The following is an 18508-nucleotide window of genomic DNA, read 5'->3' as shown; positions in this document are numbered from 1 at the left end:
TTGTCCGTTTGCCGGCGTGAAGAAGTTGTAATCGACACTGTAACGAATTTTGAAACTAATGACATTTATGGGACAAGCGAAAGCCGTAGAAGTGTTTCATGTTGCTGCCTGTACCATGTTCTAAACAGAGGATAAGAGAAAACAGTTTGGTTAATGATAAGGAAAGGAATTAGCTTTCTTACTGCAAAGGTGACACAAATAAATTGTCCTGACACAAATCATATCTTCATGAAACTGCGACCAAAAGAACTGCTGGTGGAAAAATGTGTACAAACGTGAAAAAGTGTATGCTAAAGAAACCATTCACCGGCTTTACTAAGTCATCCTTTGAGGGTACCGGCCGGAGTATTTTGGTTATGCAACGTGCCGTAACGTGCGCCGCTTCGTGGCACAGAACTGCACCAGACACAACAGCAAGGGCTGATGCAGGCGCTTGCCGTAAAACCTGATTGTCGTACGAGGCCAAACGGCCGATCTTTGGAACTTTCATTTTCCTTCTTCCGTAATAGGCCCTTTGGGTAGCAGTGAAACGGTGGAAAGTACAACCACGTGGGTATTACTTTTCTTCCTCGAGGTGTATGAAAAAGCGTCCCGAGAAAATGTGTTAAAACGACGTAATCTTCTGAAAGATTAAGCCTCAGATAGATTCTAACCAACATAGTCTCCAGCACAGCTGTACCGCCCATAAACCTTTCGCTGTACGCGTCACTACTAAATGCACGTTGAACTTTTGACGCTTCAGCCTCGTTTAAGTAGATCAATAGCTGATGATGGTGGTCATAGGGAAACGGATTCTATAGCGGCATCGGAAGGAAGTTGTTCGGTTATCAAGTGTTTTTGTTTACACTAGGGCAGCACGTTCCTTCCCGGCGTTATCATCAGGAGGCGTTAAATGGTTCATAAGAACTGATTGGCGAAGGGTTGAGGAAAGTCCATCATCCTTCGATGCGCAAATACAATTCCCACGGGTGGGTGATGAGGGGAAGTCTTCAAAAGTTCGTTAATAACATTCTACAAAATTGAAAAAAATGAGTTGAAAGGAATCTTCCGGAGTTTATTTTTACAAAGCCTTGTTCCCTGACGACGGTAGCTAGTTGTTTTTAAACCAAGTTAGAACTGAGGTGTAAGCTACAAACATAAAAAAAAAATTTAAATTCAGTATTTTTTCTTTGTGGCACAATTAATTAGCCCTACGTAGCAGACAGGTATCCTACGATTTGTTTGTTATGCTGTCAGTAGGCTGTCAGAAGCTCGAATGTCTGAAATATTTCCACCTTCCCGCTTGACAGCTGTTTATTTATATATACGGCATTTTGTGTTTCACTCTTGCGGCCATCGGGACGCACTTGTGTTGTTTGCGTGTTTTGCCGTCTAAAATGAGTTGCCAACGAGTACAAATAGACACGAAACTGTTACCCAATATCGGCCTTGACCATAGAACAAGTTTTCAATCCCATTCATCATTACTTTTAGAAACGAGTTTTAGCTAGCCCGTGTTAGTGTACTTTATCTATCGTTGGACCCGCCACGAGACAGTGTTCCTGTTCCGCTCCACCGTATTCCTTGCCAGCACCCCCCTCTGTACTGCCACAACGAAGGGAGTGACTTTCATCTTTACAATCATCAAATATTGACCAGCACAAAGCACGCTGGCAATGATTAGCTAAAACGAGACGGGCCGCGTAAAAAGGCACACCAGCACACAACCCGCAAATCACGATGACCGTAACTGATACCATTGCGTCCTCCTCGGAATATTCGTTGCCGGTCCGCCGTTCCGAGCGTGTGTGCATTGGAGCAGCCGCGAAGATTTCGCTGTGATCATTGCCTCCCCGTTTGTCTCGTGGTGGTTAAGTGTTTCGGCGCAAGCTCGCTGCAAAGGAACGCGGAACAGTCGACGTAGCGGCTAGCGGCCACCAAACTGGTTTCGGTTTTCGGGCCCCACAAAAAAAGAAATAGAGAAAAAGGTAAAAGCTGCTTCAAGAAACAAAGCGAGCAGCAGAAGGGAAAGGTGTCCAAGGTGTTGGCATTCGAGTTGCGGTTTTCTTACCCCGGTCTCTCATTCCATCGGCACGAACGTAGTGTGACAGGTGCGTGCCGGAGCCGACCAGCGCGAGTAGATAAACGCTGAACTTGATATTGAAACGCCTGCCGCGATCATTGCGAGGTCCGAAAGTTCGAAGCGCAGCAGTATTACTAGAAGCGGTGCAAAAGTGATTTAACTCCACCTCTGGCCAACCAAGGGCCAGGAAGAAGATACGTTATTTCTCTTACTATACGGAGTACACGGTGTCAGCGGCCACGATGGTTAACATGAAGGCCGCCCTGGCCATAGTGATGGTGTTCGTCGGTTGCTGTAGCAACGTGGTGTTTCTCGAGCTGCTGGTTAAGTAAGTTTTTGCTGAAATCGGATGGAATTATGTAACGGCCCATCGGGGTTTTCGTTGTTTCTAGTGTGGCGTGGTCGTCTTCGCGAGCTCCGGTAAGCAGGTTAAGGTCAAATTGATATCAAAACGATCCCGCGAACATCGTTGCGTGACTCGCGACACACATGCGTGTATGAGTGTGTGTTTTAGCGCATCGGAAATATCAGCTGTTTTATCCCGAACAACCGAGCATGAAATCGCGACGCGCTTATCATAGTCCGCGATCTTGTTTTCCTTCACTATTTTTTTGCCATCGAAATCAGGTGGAATATACTTCTTTACACACGCACACGCACAAATCACATGAAAAACGTGGTACACTACGAGGTATAATATTTACCAACATCTCATCGTTGTCGTCCTATTGCCACATAGGGCTGCATGGTTGTTCGTTATTTATCTGTTTTCAATACGTCATCAACCGCGCCTAGCACTTCATTTGCCCCGCCAACAGGGGAATATTTTGCGTGAAAAAAAAATTTATTTTTGGATTTTAATGACACGTCGTTTGGGTAACAAGAGTGCGATTGACGGTCTCGTTTTCTGCAAAAGGCTGGAGTAATTCGCCGCATCCATTCTTATCAAAGAAGGCTTTTATTCGATGCTGCCAACAAACAGAAGGACTGTTGTCATCAGATTGAAATAATGTTGATAAAGTTAATACTTTGAACGATTTTCCTATAAGAAAATGGTGCATCAATCCCTTTAACTTTAAATTTAATGACGAACGTGAACGTTACGTTCGTTTCCGATTTTTAATTGACCTGCCACCTTGCGGTATGTTACCTTCAACCTGTATGTTTTTTTTTACCAGCTGTCGACTTAATGGTCACATCAGTTCTTTGGACAATTTTTGTTGTGAGCCTTCCAAGCGATTGTGGATTTCCTTTTTGCGATAAGTGGGTAAAGCGTGAAATAGTTTTTGAACCAGACATGCGTATCACTACAACTATTCATACTTGAAAGATATCGTTTCACATCAAGCACACATTTCAGCTTCGGGATGGCAACCTTTTCTTAAAAAAGGTTTAATGCCGTTTTTAAAATTATTTATAGATTTTTAGATAAAAAAGACACATAAAATAGACAGAATAAGACAGGGAACATCTCTGTCTTACAAGGCTAAATGTAATATTAGTCATTTGGTATCAGATAGAAATCATTGTTGGTAATCGCCATCTGACACGTGCTTGTAACATGACTTAATGAGGATGATAATGCAATAAAACGAACGAACCGAGCACATGTGTTTGTTTGAAGAACTGAGCACCATTTACCACTGGATTCTTTGATGTTTTTAGTACACAAACAAAATGTGTGAATTTAAAATTGTTTACCCATCCACTACAAAACGGGTTATTGGCGCATAATGTGTAGTCAAATAACCGGGGTAGGGACGATAAAGACTGAGGTGGTTTTTGATATGGCGGACCTCATTAACATGGAAAACGCCAAAATGGTGTAACTCGACCTACTTTTTTTGAGCAATAAACAACCTTCGCTAATTAACATATGGATTAAATTACCGGCAATTAATTATGTCCCTGCTAAGACCAGTATGAGCCATAACAAATATTCCAGCTCAAGAACTAAACACAGAAAAAAAGATTGTAACAAGAGCAGTTTTTGTAACAAGAAACAGTTATTTAAAATAGAAATTAAAATAGAATTTCCTTTGGTTCGTTGAACATTGCGCGGCATTAAAGTGTAATTGAACTGAAACTGTAAAGCAAGTATATAAGAAGGCACAAAGGAATAGAAAAAGTGATTGCAAAAAGTGAAGAATTGAGTGATTGATGTGATAAGAGTGATAAGATATGAACGAATTCCCTCTGCTGGACAGTGCACATTATTCTTACCATACCCGTTTGTATTTTCTCCCCCTGTAGGATTGATCCCGGCTCTGGCAACCTCATTACCTTCCTACAGTTTCTGCTGATCGCGCTCGAGGGTTTCCTGTTCACGTCGAAATGCGGCACGGTGCGGCCTCGGATCGGGCTGAAGGACTACACCATCCTTGTGGTGATGTTTTTCGTCGCCAGCGTGTGCAACAACTACGCGTTCGACTTCAACATTCCCATGCCGCTGCACATGATCTTCCGCGCCGGCTCGCTGATCGCGAACATGGTCATGGGCATACTGATTCTGAAGAAGCGCTACGATTTCTCCAAGTACCTCTCCGTCGGCATGATCACGCTCGGTATCGTCATCTGCACGATCGTGTCCGGCACGAAGGTCCAGAGCACGCAGGTGCTGAAGAACGCCGCCGACGAGGACCCGGTGGCGGTGTTCTTCTGGTGGACACTCGGTATCGCCCTTCTGACACTGGCGCTCTTCGTGTCCGCCCGGATGGGCCTGTACCAGGAGGTGCTCTACAAGCGGTACGGCAAGTATCCGAAGGAGGCCCTCTTCTACACGCACCTGTTGCCCCTGCCCTTCTTTGCGCTGCTCGCCGGCAATATCTGGGAACACATTCAGCTGGCTAATGCCAGCGAACCGCACCATATCGCCGCACTGGGCGTTTCCGTGCCCATCACCTGGCTGTACCTGTTGGGCAACGTGCTGACGCAGTACGTGTGCATCAGCTCCGTGTACGTGCTGACGACCGAGTGCTCCTCGCTGACGGTGACGCTCGTCGTGACGCTGCGCAAGTTCGTCTCGCTGCTGTTCTCGATCGTGTACTTCAGCAATCCGTTCACCGTGCAGCACTGGATCGGCACGCTGCTGGTGTTCGTCGGTACGATCATCTTCACCGAGGTGGTGGGTAAGGTGCGGACAGCCCTCAGTCCCGCCGTCACCACCGAGAAGCAGAAGAAAGTGAACTGAATCTTTCGCGAGGTGCCGGTTTGCTATAAAACCATTAGATTTGTGTAGCGAGTGTTCCTACCTTCAAAGACTCGACGACGAATTTTAAGCTTCAGCTCCGACTGCGCGGAAAGAAAATACAAAGTGTGTGTGTTTATGACAAAAGTCGAGTTCAAGGTGTTAAAAGTTGTTAGGGCCTAACTCAGACCGGTAGCTAGACTAGTTTAGTTTGTAAACTGGATACTTTCACTTCCTTCAGTATTTTTGGAGAAGGTAGAGGAGAGTCATCGATAAGACGTGTTTGTGCAGGATGCGTACATGTGACACCTTACGAACCCAATCGACACGTGTGCTGCTCTGAAACGATCAAATCAATCCAGAGAGATGCCCGTTAAGTATACAATTGATTACATTTGGAGAAAGATTTCGCGTGCAATTAAGAGAAAGATAAGCGATGGTGAATTTTGTGTAAATTACGATATTTTTTTAAATTAGAGATCGACGCAACGTTTGGCTTGTTCAGCTTTTTTTTTTAAATTGACCTTTTTCTTTACAATAAATAAACATGAAAAATACAATCGTGTTTTTTGTAGCTACGGAATATTGTTGTTAATTTCAGCAACTGTGGTTTCCGAGCCAACCCGTAATCCACCGAATTTGTTTGTACCGTCGGAAGTTCGGAATACATACTTGCTTCCATTACTATTCCATAAATATTCCACTAGATATTTTCAAATAGATCATTTTGGTTTTGAAATCGTTTGAAATTACGACATAATGTTAAATCATTTTAGCTCTTGCATTTTGTAATTAAATTTCTTGAATTTCATATTTTCTATCATGAATAAATTTAATAACTTGTGAATAACGAACATGTATTGAACATGAAACAAACCATGGAATTATTTCAATGAGACTGAATCAAATTGCAAGCAGCACTGAATAGCCAACAGGTATAACAGTTTTCGCCTGTTTTGCTGTCAGTTGGCCGTCAATATCACCCAAATGACATACTTTGTTGTTGTTTTGAACGTGCGGCGTCTATTTCAGTGCATCATTTGTGAAGAAAATACTACATTTTCACGTAAATAAACTATAATGCCCAAACGTAAAGCGGAGTACGTAGTGGAGGAGGATAATTATCTCGACGATTTGGTTCAAGACAAGCAGAACAATCAACCTTCCACCAGTAAGCACACACTCGATTCGGACGAGGAAGACGACAGCGGCGACGATGCACCGTGAGTTATAAAATGCTGCCCCTCTTTGGAGAAGCATCTTATAGGTCGTATAGAAAATGATGTTTTATTTTACCATCCCCCACTCCTATGAAGATACAACGTTCTGGATGACAACGAAATCGATGGCGAGGAGGATGGAATCGCACGCACGGACGGTGAAGTTAAGATAACGCCGTTCAACATGAAGGAGGAGATGGAGGAAGGCCACTTCGATGTCGACGGTCACTATCTGTGGAAGAAGACGGCCGAAGTGAAGGACCACTGGCTGGACAACATCGATTGGGTGAAGCTGAAGAACGATCCGACCTACAAGGAGCGTCCGTCGGGTTCGGGCGAGGGTGAGCGCGGACTGGCGGATTCCGACTCGGACGACGAGGACGGAGAGCCGGGCGCAAAGTTTGACGATATTGGCACCTACCGGCAGATGCTGGAGCTGATGGAACCGAAGGAAACGGTCAAGCGGGCCCTCCAACGGTTGGGTAAGGGTACGGCGAGGTTAACCACGGCCCAGCGGTGGAAGCTGAAAAAGGAAGGCAAATCGCCGGAGGAAGCGAGCGGTAAGATAACGAAGTTGACCGCGCTATCGAACGACATTCTTACCAACAGTGGCAACATGGACGTGTACGAGGAAACGTTCGAAATGATACAGAAGAAAGTGACCGATGGGGAGCGCAGGCAGGGTCGGTCGGCGGGAGGGGGTGCCGCCAACGAAGAGGAACTCGACATGTACGCCGATGACTTCGATAGCCGGGAAAAGAATAAACTGGGCACCGACGGTAAAGTTCAGCAAGCGGACACTTCTAAAACATCCCCCGGCACCGATGGAGGCGGAAAAACGACTGAACAGAAGACGAAAGAGGAGGAGGAAGAGGATGGTGAGAAACCGAAAGCGCCGCTCATGTGGGAATACAAGGAACAGCAGGACGCGGAAGCGGTGCATGGCCCATTCACGACGGAACAGATGCAAAAGTACGCCGACGAGGGCCGATTTAGCAGTGGTGCTTTCGTTCGCAAGGTTGCCGACGATGACGCACGGTTCTATTCTGCTGCTCGAATCGATTTCGATTTGTACCTGTAATGCAACAAATATAAACATTAATAAACCATTCATCTAAAACATGCCGTTCTTTACTGTGTACCAAAATTATGTCCATCGTCAAACTGCCATAATACGGAGAAGGAAAGGTTTCAAACAAATACCGTATTTTCGCGTTTATTAATACATTACCCAGTTTTAAATTATTAAAAAACATTGCAATTTTATCCGAAAACAGTAAAAAAAGCTTTAAATTATCCAAAAATATTGCATTTTATCCGAAAACAGTGAGTTAGGTAAGTAAAACTGCTTTAGATCCATCGCTTTTGGTAAAAAAAAAAGAAAATTTTCATCCCCAAAAATCGGCCCAAAATTACCAGTTTAGGTCGAAAAATGAATAAAAATTTTGCTTCTGCTACCTCCTGAAAATCCTGCGCTCCTGTTACAAAAGTTGAAATTTTCAGCCCCAAAAATCGACCCAAAATGGGCGAAAAATCGATAAAAATGTTGCTCCTGCTACCTCCTGAAAATCCTGCGCTCCTGTTACAAAAGTTGAAATTTTCAGCCCCAAAAATCGACCCAAAATGGGCGAAAAATCGATAAAAATGTTGCTCCTGCTACCTCCTGAAAATCCTGCGCTCCTGTTACAAAAGTTGAAATTTTCAGCTCGAAAATGTTCGGGCCCGCTCGCAGTGTCGGGCCCAAAAAGTGGCAAAATTTGGCCGAAAAGTAACAGGAGCGAAGGATTCGCAGTTTCGTAGGAGGTAGCATCACCGGTCGAACCGGTACAACTGGTAACCGGTACAAGCGGTAATTTAGCCGAGACACTTGCTCACAAGTCTTGCATACAAGATTTTGAGAAGAGCGCAGGATTTTCAAGAGGTAGCAGGAGCAACATTTTTATCGATTTTTCGACCTAAACTGGTAATTTTCCGCCGATTTTTGGGGATGAAAATTTCCCTTTTTTTACCAAAAGCAATGGATTTAAAGCAGTTTAACTTACCTAACTCACTGTTTTCGGATAAAATGCAGTATTTCCGGATAATTTAAAGCTTTTTTACTGTTTTCGGATAAAATTGCAATGTTTTCGAATAACTAAAAACTGTTTAACTTACCTACATAAATTTTGTTGCATAAAATGATATATTTTCGGATTATTAAAAGTTGTTCTGCTTAACAAAATAACTCTTTTCGGATAATTAAACGTTGGTTAAAAATTGGCACAGAAAAATGATGTAAAACAAATTCCCTCACATAACACCGTCCCTGTGTTGTTTCCGATGGAAAAATCGTAGATAAACACGAAGCCTAGTACACCGTGCGAAAATACAGTATTTTTGCCCAATTGGTCTAACGTTCACTCCACACTTGTATGCGCTTGTTTGGATTCGTAAACAAATAACTTTATTTAAAAAAAATCGTTTATCAAAAACTTCACAATAATGTTTCGGTGATGTGTTCTTATAGTAAAAAGGATATGGGGCGCGTTTCGATCGTTGTCTCGGCAGAGCTACGGCACGAGCACAACCCAAGGGCGGCAAGCCCTGACTTCACTCGACAGTCTTTTTCATAGCTCTATTTTCCTAAAACACCCTTTTCAAAAGAATTCGATTCCGATACTATCCCTAGGTGGCTCCTGATGGTGCTCTGATGGGTTAAAATTGAAAACGGTGGCCGCGGGTGTAGATGTTTCGAACTGCAATTGCAAACGAGCGCAGCCCTTCCCGGGGTTTCTCCTACCCTAATCTATCCTATTATGTCGACCTTCTCAGTCACCCTCTTTACCCTTGAGGAGGAGGTATTTACGCAATCGAATAGGCAAGAGGAAAATTTACTGGTCGTTGAGCATATGTTCAGGGCGTTTAGAGATACGTTAAGAGTGGCTACCAAAATGCCATAAGACTTGCGAGCCATTTAACACTACCGTTATAATACTAAAAAAAAGTCGTAGTCATGATCGTCTGAATCTCAATTATACCCGGGTGATCCGATGATCGGTCTTACGTCGCTATCATTTTCCTGTTCTCTTCACACACACACACGCGCACACCGCAATTTTCCGTCACAACACATTTTTCCAACCTTTCCTCAATTTTCTACGTTTTCCCTGCCAATCTAGCTATCCTAGCATGCCATTTATTACTTTTTTTTATTAAATCATACGTTCAGTGCTTCCTTTGATGTACTCTACTCCTACAGCAGCTTTGTCAAACCATTACAATTACTCGCAAAGAAAAAGTTGATAAGCTGTAGAGATACTCTAGAGAGCGAGACGGAGTGAACAAACGATGAAAAATGATAGAAATTAAGAAGAAACACTTACACGAAAAAGTTGATATGATACTTGTAATACATACTAAGAAATAGAACGCATATAAATGGTAGTAGAAAATAAAGCCACATTAAAACGTACATAGATTCGAACGGAACTGGAATGACTGGAATCATTTTCCGGCGCGCGCACGCTTATAACTAACTACTGAGAGGTACTGGGGTATGCTTGTCACTGTAACGGTAGGATTTCCACACGTCCCGCACGGAATGAGCCTGCCATCGGATTTGCTTTTGTGTGTTTGCCTTAAATCAAGAGAAAAACGCCCACTGGTGGCCAAGGATAACAATTAAGGTGCCATTGCTTGGTGTCTACGACCTTTTGCACAAACGCTGCAGCGAACGGCGGCTCTGGCGACTACAGGCAACATTCCGCTGGCCGCGTTCCTCCTCCTTGCTCGGCGAGTTCGGTGCCAGATCGAGACATACCGTGTCCGGGTGGAACTGGCACCGACATTTGATGCAGAAATGAAACTCGCAGCTGCTACAGATGGCATAGTCGCACTTGGATTGCAGTAGGTCGACCGAGTTCGCTCCACTAACCGGGACGCTGCTCGGAACCGTCACATAATCGACGCTTTTTGTACCATTGCGCAGCTTCCTAGGGTTGTTGTCTCGCCCTGTGCCAACGAGAGGCGTCGTTTCGGCCGTCGGTTTCGTTACCGACGCAGATCTAATCAGTTGTCCACGACTGCTGTTGCTGCTGCTGCCGCCGTTGATGCTGTCCTTGAACAGATTCTTCCTCACACGGTCTGGCGAATCATTTGTCGGCTTGTGGCCACTGGCGTTCGCTGAATAATCATTGTTGTTCCGGCTGGCTTCACCGAAACCAGCCAAAGGAAGAGTATTTTGTTTCGACCCGGTAAATTCGTTGTTGATGTCCGGGTCCGGCAGTGTGTACGATTTCTCTAGGCGAGCAGCGACGGCGGCACCACGGGCGCGAGTTTTGTTTTGCCCGTTTTTGGAACTGGTCGCAAAAATCACTCGGCTCGGTTTGCCGCAGCGTGGGCACGACCGTATCTGCTCCGATGGTTTCAAAAGCGATGCAACCTAAAATAAGGAAAATTCATTTTAATAATGGTTCAACGTTCGAAACACAATGTTTTTGTTAAAACATATAAAGCATCCCATAACGGGTTTTGCAAAGAAAAACAAATCATTTGAATTTATGCTGGCAGTTAGCTGTCAAACCAAACTGCGACTGTAGTGGTGCGAGCGATCGCACGCGTTGAATGTTTTTCGATTCCAAACAGATCTTCGTTTCGAGATAAATCATAATGCAGCATCATTTTAAATATTTTGATTGCAAACAGAAGGAATATTGGTATAATTTCGATGGGCTACACAATGTTGTTTGAAATTATCGATAGGCAAATACATAATTTCAATTTTCCCAGATAAACCTGTCTTGGAGAACTGAACCCAGCTTTCGTAAACGAAAGTGCGCAGTCACAACTACCGGCATTTTGAACTGCATTTTCGTTCGCAGTAGGCAAGAGCGTCGCCGTGTGGCGTTTTTTAAACAACCAAAGCATATTTTAGCTGTCGTATCGTTATTTGTTGTCTGTTTTCAAACCCCCAATTGATGTGTGACTCGGTGGAAGTAAAAGTGTAGTAATTAGCAACATCTTTACAGTGATACCTTCTTGCCAATGTCACGGACCGAACTGTACCTGGCGTTGTGTTTGATCGATGCAATCGAAGATGCAAGTCTGGACGCCATGCGCCTGTTGCTTACAAAACACAAGGCGAACCCTAATACGATGCTGGTGGAGAAGGACGTCGCACCGATGCACCTCGTCGTTGGAGCCGAGGAGCTTGTTTTTGCGGAAAAAGCCACGGATCTAATGCTGCAACATGGTGGTGATCCCAATTTGCCGACGGTGGATCAGCTGCTGACGCCATTGCATGCAGCGGCCAGTATAGGGCGAGTCGGGGTCGTTCGGTTGCTGCTGAAGGCCGGTGGCAATGTCGAACAGTTGGACGAGGACGATAGGACACCGATTCAGCATGCGATCGAGGAGGGCCATTTCGCCGTGGTTCGGTTGATACAGGATCATGTGTTTGAGAGAAAGATTGAAAAAAAGCGAAAACAATTGTTGCTCGAACAGCAGCAGCAGCAGAACAACCACAACTCGGGACATACGGTTCTATCACCAAGTGTGCTACACATGAAATCTTTCGGTGGATTTCTTCCCAATACGCAATCGACCCGGTTGCAAGCAAGCACCGTTTCCGCTCTACAGATGCTCGAGGAACGTTCGTTAACTCCGAACAAAATACACTACAATTTCGATGTGACCAGTCCGTATTACGTGAACATAACGCACAGGCGAAAAGATCGACACAAACCGCTTAAAAACAGTCCCGTTTCCCAAGAACTTTTCCCGGTTGAACCTGATGCCCCGGATCAAGAGAACGTTTGCCCATCGTTGGTGGAAACGGTCCAGCAGGAGGAAGCGTTGGAAAAGGAGGAAGAAACGGTGATCGAGAAACGGACAAATCTGTTCGAACTTACCGAGCGTAATTTGGAAAATTTCACTCGAAACGACGAAACGATTGGACGGCGCACTTCGTTCATCGAGAGTTGGCGAGAAAAGATAGCGGACATACGGGACCGGGGTAGTGTCAGCCGGCGGCTCGATGACATCGACCGGATTCTGAACAGTTTTTCAGAGTCCAAGCACGCCTCGTTCGCGGACGAGATGGAGGAAACATTCGTGACGGCCGCGGAAGAGCTGGAGAAGGAAACTGTGATAATACAGCTGAGTGAAGAGTACCTTCACACGGACGACGAGGCGGGCGTTGTGTTTAGAGAGAAGAAAATGACGACGGCTCCGGTATTTGCCGTGCCTGCGGTTCCCATTCCGAAGCTGCAGGTTATTTCCGAGACCGGACAGCTGATCTTCGACCAGTCGCTGGAGGCTAGGAACGGCCGGACCGGACCTCCTCCGTCTGTTGTCATAAATCAATCACTTACGAGCCAATCGACGGCAGTGACCTTGCCACCCATGGACTACGATACCGACGTGCTGCGAGCGGAGCTGACCAACTACGGCGAACCGCCCGGTCCGATTACGAAGCACACGAAAAAGCTTTACCTGAGGAAGCTTATCAAATTTCGTCGCCATCCGGAGCGGTTAGCAGCGGCCAGCGCCAAAGGATCCAACACCGCCATACCCAGTGAGTATAGGAGATTAAACCATGACGACACGAGGTTGACTTAAAATACCATTTTAGATTATTCCGTTGAACTCATGGCTACGGTACGCAAGGAAGAGGCTTTCCAGAACATCGTCGACCAGCAGAGCCTAGAGCACGAGATGACCACCGAGTTCCTGTCGAACAACTCCAAAGCGGTACGCAACTTCCGCGAGGGCCACTTGAAAAAGAGCTTCATCTATCTTCTGCTCGATCCGCGCGTTAGCGATAATTTGCCGGCGCAGCAGAAACATCTGACCCCGCACGATCTTTGGAAGCGCTTTCTGAGCTCGATCTTTTACGTCGGGAAGGGCAAAAGTAGCCGCCCGTACTGTCACCTGTACGATGCAATGAAACTTTACCACCAGCGGGATATCGCCACGACCGGGGAACGTAACAATGTCGAGGGAGAAAATATTTCGGCGGGCGGCAATTTGATGGTGGAGGAGGAGAAGATTATCTTCGAAAGCAGCGAAGAACGGAACCCGCGTGGCGAGCAGCAGCAGCAGCAACAGCACATCCGTCGATACTGCTCGTCGAGGATCGTCAACCGGACGCAGTTGGCAGCGGACAGCCAGAAGCTGAACCGTATCATCGACGTGTGGTGCGCCGGAAAGGGGGTCGTGTGTCTGCACGTGTTCCACAACATCATGCCGGCGGAGGCGTACACGCGCGAGGCGGCCATCATCGATGCGCTCGGTTTGCAGTGTTTGACCAACCTTAAGCGGGGAGACTACTACGGTCAGTGTGTGGCCTGGCCGATGAAGAAGCGTAAACTGTTGGGCATTCTGCTGCTCTACAAAGCGATGCTGATGTTTTTGGCCGAAGGCGAAACTCAGCTACTGCCAAGTGACTTAATTTAGAGACCGGTTCGATGTTGTTCCACCGTTTAGTTTAACGTTTTGTGATAGTTCCTTACATCTTGCGTACTTGCCAAACCTGCCCTTCTCTTTTCGTTTGTCTATTTTACCAAATAAACCAACTAGAAGCTGTAGTCTTTTAAAAGCTCCGAAGTTTTGTTTTTTGGTGGGAAAGAAAATTTCAATTGGGGAAGAAAATCGAAATGCGCGCCAAAAATGAATCAGTTTGTATCGTTTACTTCCCGTCGGCTTCTTCTACATCGGTCGTCGATCAACAATTTCGAAGCCCAAAATAGACCCAACCAAGCGGAACCGTCTCCGGCAAGTACGTACACTTTCACGCCTTCCATCACGCGGAGGAGGATCTTCTTGCTTGCGGTGTGTCGTGTCGCGCGCAATTAGACTCCTTCCTCCATGGGATTCGGTTAGGGGAACCAATCGGAGAGGCACAACACCAATGGACAACAAGAAACACTGCGAGTAACAGAAGAACAACGCGCGGACCGCATTGGTCGCAAGTGAGAGTTCATCGAATCCATATTCCCTCAACCATGCACCGTGACTTTCCACCGGGCCTTGGCAAAGGAGGAGTAGTTATGCGAAAAACAATCCGATCATCCGAGGTTCTACTGGAGGTGTAGGGAATACGTGCGCACTTCAACAACATTTACCCGGGGTTTAATGAGGAAGGACAGGGGGACTGACTTGGAAGTTAGAGCCAAAACCTCCCTTTTTCGTTTATGACACGAGCGATCATAAATCCAGCACAAAACTCTCGGCGTTCGCAACAAGTTCCGAACCATCCCGGGTAGATTTCGGCGCTAAAACCATAGGATGAAAAAGGCCGTTCGCAGGTAGAAGGTAGCACGGATTCAAATGAATGGTTCCCGCGAAGGCGGGAAATCACGCCGCACTTTCGAGCGGGGTTTTGGGATATGAGTGATCCCAATAAATGAACGAACAAGCTTACATGTGGTAATGATTATGAATGCAGTAAATCTAGTTTTATGGACGGGAAAAAGCGCGTTGCTATTGGAGCAAGGTTAAAGGGAATTTGGGAACGCCAAAACCCGGAGGAGAATTCGGTAAAATACTTAGAAGAAGCAAAAGTTAATCGCAAATAATTGTGCAGAGCAACTCAATAATTAACTAACTTGCTAAACGGGTTGTTAAATATCTTAGTAACTTTCCTATTGCCTAAAAGTGTCATATAGGATGCAAATTTACTAGTGATAACTTTTAAACTACACATTTGAAAGCACCAGTTTCAAGGATGCTTTTACAAATAACGTAAAACAACTTGGAATGTCAATCTACCAAGTGTGGGTTAACGCCAGACAATATACATGTCAAATTGAAATTTAAATTTATATACAATTACCCTGAATCAAAACAGTAGTACAAATTCCGGTAAAAGAGTAAATGAGTAAGTTCATTGATTTTTAAGTAATTTTGCAGCAATGGGTCAGGTACAGTATCGCTTCAGCAAAACTGACCACGATGAAGCCCTTTGCTCCATGAAAACCGGTCTGGTGACATACCATAGGTTCGGCTCATGAAACATGCAGGTAACGTCGGCCACAAGGCCTAACGTGGGTGCAAAGCCCAGCTTAAGATTATAGATAAGTGAATAATTTGTCAATAATCAGTAAAGATTAGTACTGCATTCTTTATAAAACGCAGCATAGAAGCAAAGTAGATGATTCTTATGTGCTATCGTACTAACCTTCTGATTGGCGACAAACTTGATCTTCGATGGGCTGACCGGTGGTGAGTGAATCGCAGTTGCGCTTGCCCGTCGGCGCCGTTCTGGCATCGTAACATTTCCATAGCCTTCGGACCCGAACGAGGTGTAAAGAGTGCTACAGTTGCCAATGCTAATGCTGGTGTCCCGCGAGTTGCAGATCTTGAACGGTTGGCGCTTCACGACGGAGGACTCGTCCTGGGGCTGGGCAGCCCCTGGGAGACGCTCGACTAAGGGAGTGAGGTTAACGAGATCGGCGGCTTTGGTTCCATCGCACGATCCCGACCTGTGGCTTGCTATCAACAGTCCCGGTGAGGGCACGCCTAGTTTGACCTGTGGCAAAATCGGTAGACTACACCTGGCCCGATAGTTTTCCTTGTCCTCCGTCTGGAGCGCTTGAAATTTCAGCAGCCGCTGCCAATGCTTCGGTGGTTCGAGGTCCCGAATGATCTTCTTCCAGTTGTTCGAAACCTTGACCACCTGAACCAAATCCTCGTCGGTCAGATAGTCGAGCAGGATGTGCAGGGAGTCCTGATTTTTCTCGTACAGTCGCTTCAGCACGTTCAGGTGCTCCCGGCCGCAGTACATGCCCGGGTAGTAGTTCGGTTGTAAGCTGGTGTTCGGTTTGCTCTGCGCTTCCGGTGAAGCGGCAACGCGGGTGCCCTTCGACAGCGGGGATTTGAGACTTCCACTGCTGCTGTTCGTACCGAGGCGCTTCGGTATGCGACCGGAAGAAGACTTGCAGCTCGACGGAGGTGTTCTGGGGAATTTAGCACCGATGCCACCATCCTGCGCCCGGGTTGGCGATTCTTCCTCTATAATCGAATTCAGCGTCGGCCCGTAGGAGAAGTTGGAGGCACGGCGTGCCACGCAGTCATCGGAAGGGAACGATAGGGACGATTCATCACACGACGACTGTTCCGGATCGTTCAGGTTCACCTTCGCGGGTGTAATGCTAAAGTCTTCGCACGTGGGAACAGTGATAACGGCATGCTCGAGCTGCTCGTCAGCGGGCGGTAGCTGCTGTGTGGTGGGATCCTCCAGTATTGGGCCATTTATTAATCCGGCCAGATTCATCGGAGCTTGCGGGTCGAGTTCAACCAGCACCCGCTGTACCTTCGAGGGTGTAACGTACCCGTCTATCGGGTGGACATCGATTCTTTTCGTCGGGGTTAGTTCGAGCGGTAAATCCTTGCGCATCATCGGGACATCACCCCTGCGCCCTACCAGCCGATTTCCCACGGGCGACCCACGAGCATCCTCTTGTCTTAAGCGGAATGAGGATTTATGACGGTTGTATTGAATCTTACTCGGACTGAAGCTTTGAAACTTTCGAAGGGGCAGCTTGCGTGCGGGTGCAATGTCCCTATTGCCTGGGGCCTCCGAATCAATATTCTCCACCGACAGGGTCCGAGGCTTGGAGCTCGCAGTCTTGGGAGTGCTGGAGCGCATCACATGGCTGATGTGTTCGTTTGGCTTATGGCGCTTCACCTTCGGTATCGGCGAGATGTCCAAGCGCTTGCAGTCGAGAGAATCGTTCAGCTCATTCTCGTTGCGGTTCTCGTCGCTGGCTTCTTCCGGCAACGCGTCGCCATCGGAGTAGAGCTTCCCGCGGTTGCTGGACAGCTTGCGCTTTATCGAGTGGCCACTTTTGGGTTTATGCGGCGTCAGTTGAAGTTGTTGGTTCGAGCGGTTGCCGGTCCGCAGCGGCGTGTCGTTGGACTCGAACGAAACCGACCGGGACAGTGGCAACCGTTCCGGGGTGCATGGAGCCAGGAAAGAACTCTCCGAACTACCGCCCGCCCCTCCGCCCGTGCAATCGCTAAAATCGAATGGCCCACGCCGAAGGCGTCGGTTGGGACGCATCGGAACGCTTTCCGGCGTCGTGAGATGAAAGTTGGAGATCTGATCGATACTGGCGGCCGTCTTCGGCGTGAGAATGTTCGAACCGATCGGTCCCAGCGCGGAGGAGCCACCGCTGTCGTTCATGCTGCAGTCCCCCTCGTTGGCCTCATCGATGGTGGCCAGCGTACCGGAGGCACCATGGCGGGTGGACAGATTGAACGTGTTGTTTGGGGTCGTCGAATGGTACGAGGTGTAACCACTGTCCTGCCCGAACGAGTTTCCTCCTTCGCCACCGCTCGCATTGAAAGGCCACTTCGCCCCAGCCGGGGGAAAAGAGGGCCGTAACGGTTGCTGCTGCGCTTCCTCCATTGGGTGCTGCGATAGATCCTTGCGCCTTTTTGCCTCCTTTCGTCCGTCAACCGTCGTTTCTACGCCAGCTGCGATCTCAGTGTAGCTCTCTTTTTCATTCACTCTCTGCACTTCGCTCGAACTAACTTTCTCCCTCACTCGCTCGAACTGACGGACAAACACATACACAAACTTATACACAATACGCTGCTGAACATAAAACGACGACGACGACGAAGACAAAATTGAGGCAAAATGTCTTTCACAAATAAATGTTTTTCAACCGGTCATTTTTGCTACAAGATACACTAATTTCCTGAATCCTCTGTCACTTGACTAATTTACTGCAAGTGCGCGTAGCTGAGCATCTTGCGCATTGACACTTTCGCTCCGTACGACGCTATTCCATTTCAGTTGTTCGACGATACACACACACGCACACACTCAAACATTTACGCGGAACAAATTGTTGATCGTCAAATTACGAGATTTCATTTCACCGAAATTGCCATCAAATCGTAGAGGCATGCGATTGGAGATTGTTATTTCGCAACACGCGGTGGACAATGGATTACACTAAACATCAAACGAACTGGACATTCTTGCAGCAGCGGACGACGAGCGAAGGCACGACTTTCTGCTTCAAGCCGCTGCAATCCACAAACATTCGT

General features: G+C 46.8%; 4 protein-coding genes across 4 annotated transcripts; 3 read left to right on the top strand and 1 right to left on the bottom strand.

Moving 5' to 3' along the window:
- Positions 1-1362: 1362 nt before the first annotated feature.
- Positions 1363-5803, top strand: LOC131271380 (UDP-xylose and UDP-N-acetylglucosamine transporter). The gene is made up of 2 exons (XM_058272794.1): positions 1363-2390; positions 4316-5803. The coding sequence occupies exons 1-2, from the start codon at positions 2305-2307 to the stop codon at positions 5250-5252; spliced, it is 1023 nt and encodes a 340-aa protein (XP_058128777.1). The 5' UTR covers positions 1363-2304; the 3' UTR covers positions 5253-5803.
- A 472-nt stretch (positions 5804-6275) lies between these two features.
- LOC131258541 (CD2 antigen cytoplasmic tail-binding protein 2 homolog) lies at positions 6276-7600 on the top strand. The gene is made up of 2 exons (XM_058259876.1): positions 6276-6472; positions 6566-7600. The coding sequence occupies exons 1-2, from the start codon at positions 6330-6332 to the stop codon at positions 7548-7550; spliced, it is 1128 nt and encodes a 375-aa protein (XP_058115859.1). The 5' UTR covers positions 6276-6329; the 3' UTR covers positions 7551-7600.
- A 2240-nt stretch (positions 7601-9840) lies between these two features.
- LOC131260334 (uncharacterized) lies at positions 9841-18473 on the bottom strand. Its single transcript, XM_058262419.1, has 2 exons — positions 15627-18473; positions 9841-10889 (listed from the first exon to the last, which is right to left on the bottom strand). The coding sequence occupies exons 1-2, from the start codon at positions 17856-17858 to the stop codon at positions 10152-10154; spliced, it is 2970 nt and encodes a 989-aa protein (XP_058118402.1). The 5' UTR covers positions 17859-18473; the 3' UTR covers positions 9841-10151.
- Positions 11340-14025, top strand: LOC131261240 (uncharacterized). Its single transcript, XM_058263619.1, has 2 exons — positions 11340-13022; positions 13080-14025. Exons 1-2 carry the CDS (start codon positions 11492-11494, stop codon positions 13901-13903), a joined length of 2355 nt encoding a protein of 784 aa, XP_058119602.1. The 5' UTR covers positions 11340-11491; the 3' UTR covers positions 13904-14025.
- Positions 18474-18508: the final 35 nt, after the last annotated feature.

Source organism: Anopheles coustani, chromosome 3 (genome assembly GCF_943734705.1).
Source record: "Anopheles coustani chromosome 3, idAnoCousDA_361_x.2, whole genome shotgun sequence".
Taxonomy (NCBI): Eukaryota; Metazoa; Arthropoda; class Insecta; order Diptera; family Culicidae; genus Anopheles; species Anopheles coustani.
This window is presented reverse-complemented; position numbering and strand designations above follow the sequence as displayed.

What these genes read in the sequence shown, in the direction of transcription:
- LOC131261240 (XM_058263619.1), top strand. Translation starts at nt 11,492, where the DNA reads ATGTCACGGACCGAACTGTACCTGGCGTTGTGTTTGATCGATGCAATC. An exon ending in ATCCAACACCGCCATACCCA is followed by an intron (nt 13,023 to 13,079) that starts GTGAGTATAGGA and finishes ATACCATTTTAG; the next exon opens with ATTATTCCGTTGAACTCATG.
- LOC131260334 (XM_058262419.1), bottom strand. Translation starts at nt 17,858, where the DNA reads ATGGAGGAAGCGCAGCAGCAACCGTTACGGCCCTCTTTTCCCCCGGCT. An exon ending in AGTTTGTCGCCAATCAGAAG is followed by an intron (nt 10,890 to 15,626) that starts GTTAGTACGATA and finishes TCCTTATTTTAG; the next exon opens with GTTGCATCGCTTTTGAAACC.
- LOC131258541 (XM_058259876.1), top strand. Translation starts at nt 6,330, where the DNA reads ATGCCCAAACGTAAAGCGGAGTACGTAGTGGAGGAGGATAATTATCTC. An exon ending in GACAGCGGCGACGATGCACC is followed by an intron (nt 6,473 to 6,565) that starts GTGAGTTATAAA and finishes ACTCCTATGAAG; the next exon opens with ATACAACGTTCTGGATGACA.
- LOC131271380 (XM_058272794.1), top strand. Translation starts at nt 2,305, where the DNA reads ATGGTTAACATGAAGGCCGCCCTGGCCATAGTGATGGTGTTCGTCGGT. An exon ending in TTTCTCGAGCTGCTGGTTAA is followed by an intron (nt 2,391 to 4,315) that starts GTAAGTTTTTGC and finishes CTCCCCCTGTAG; the next exon opens with GATTGATCCCGGCTCTGGCA.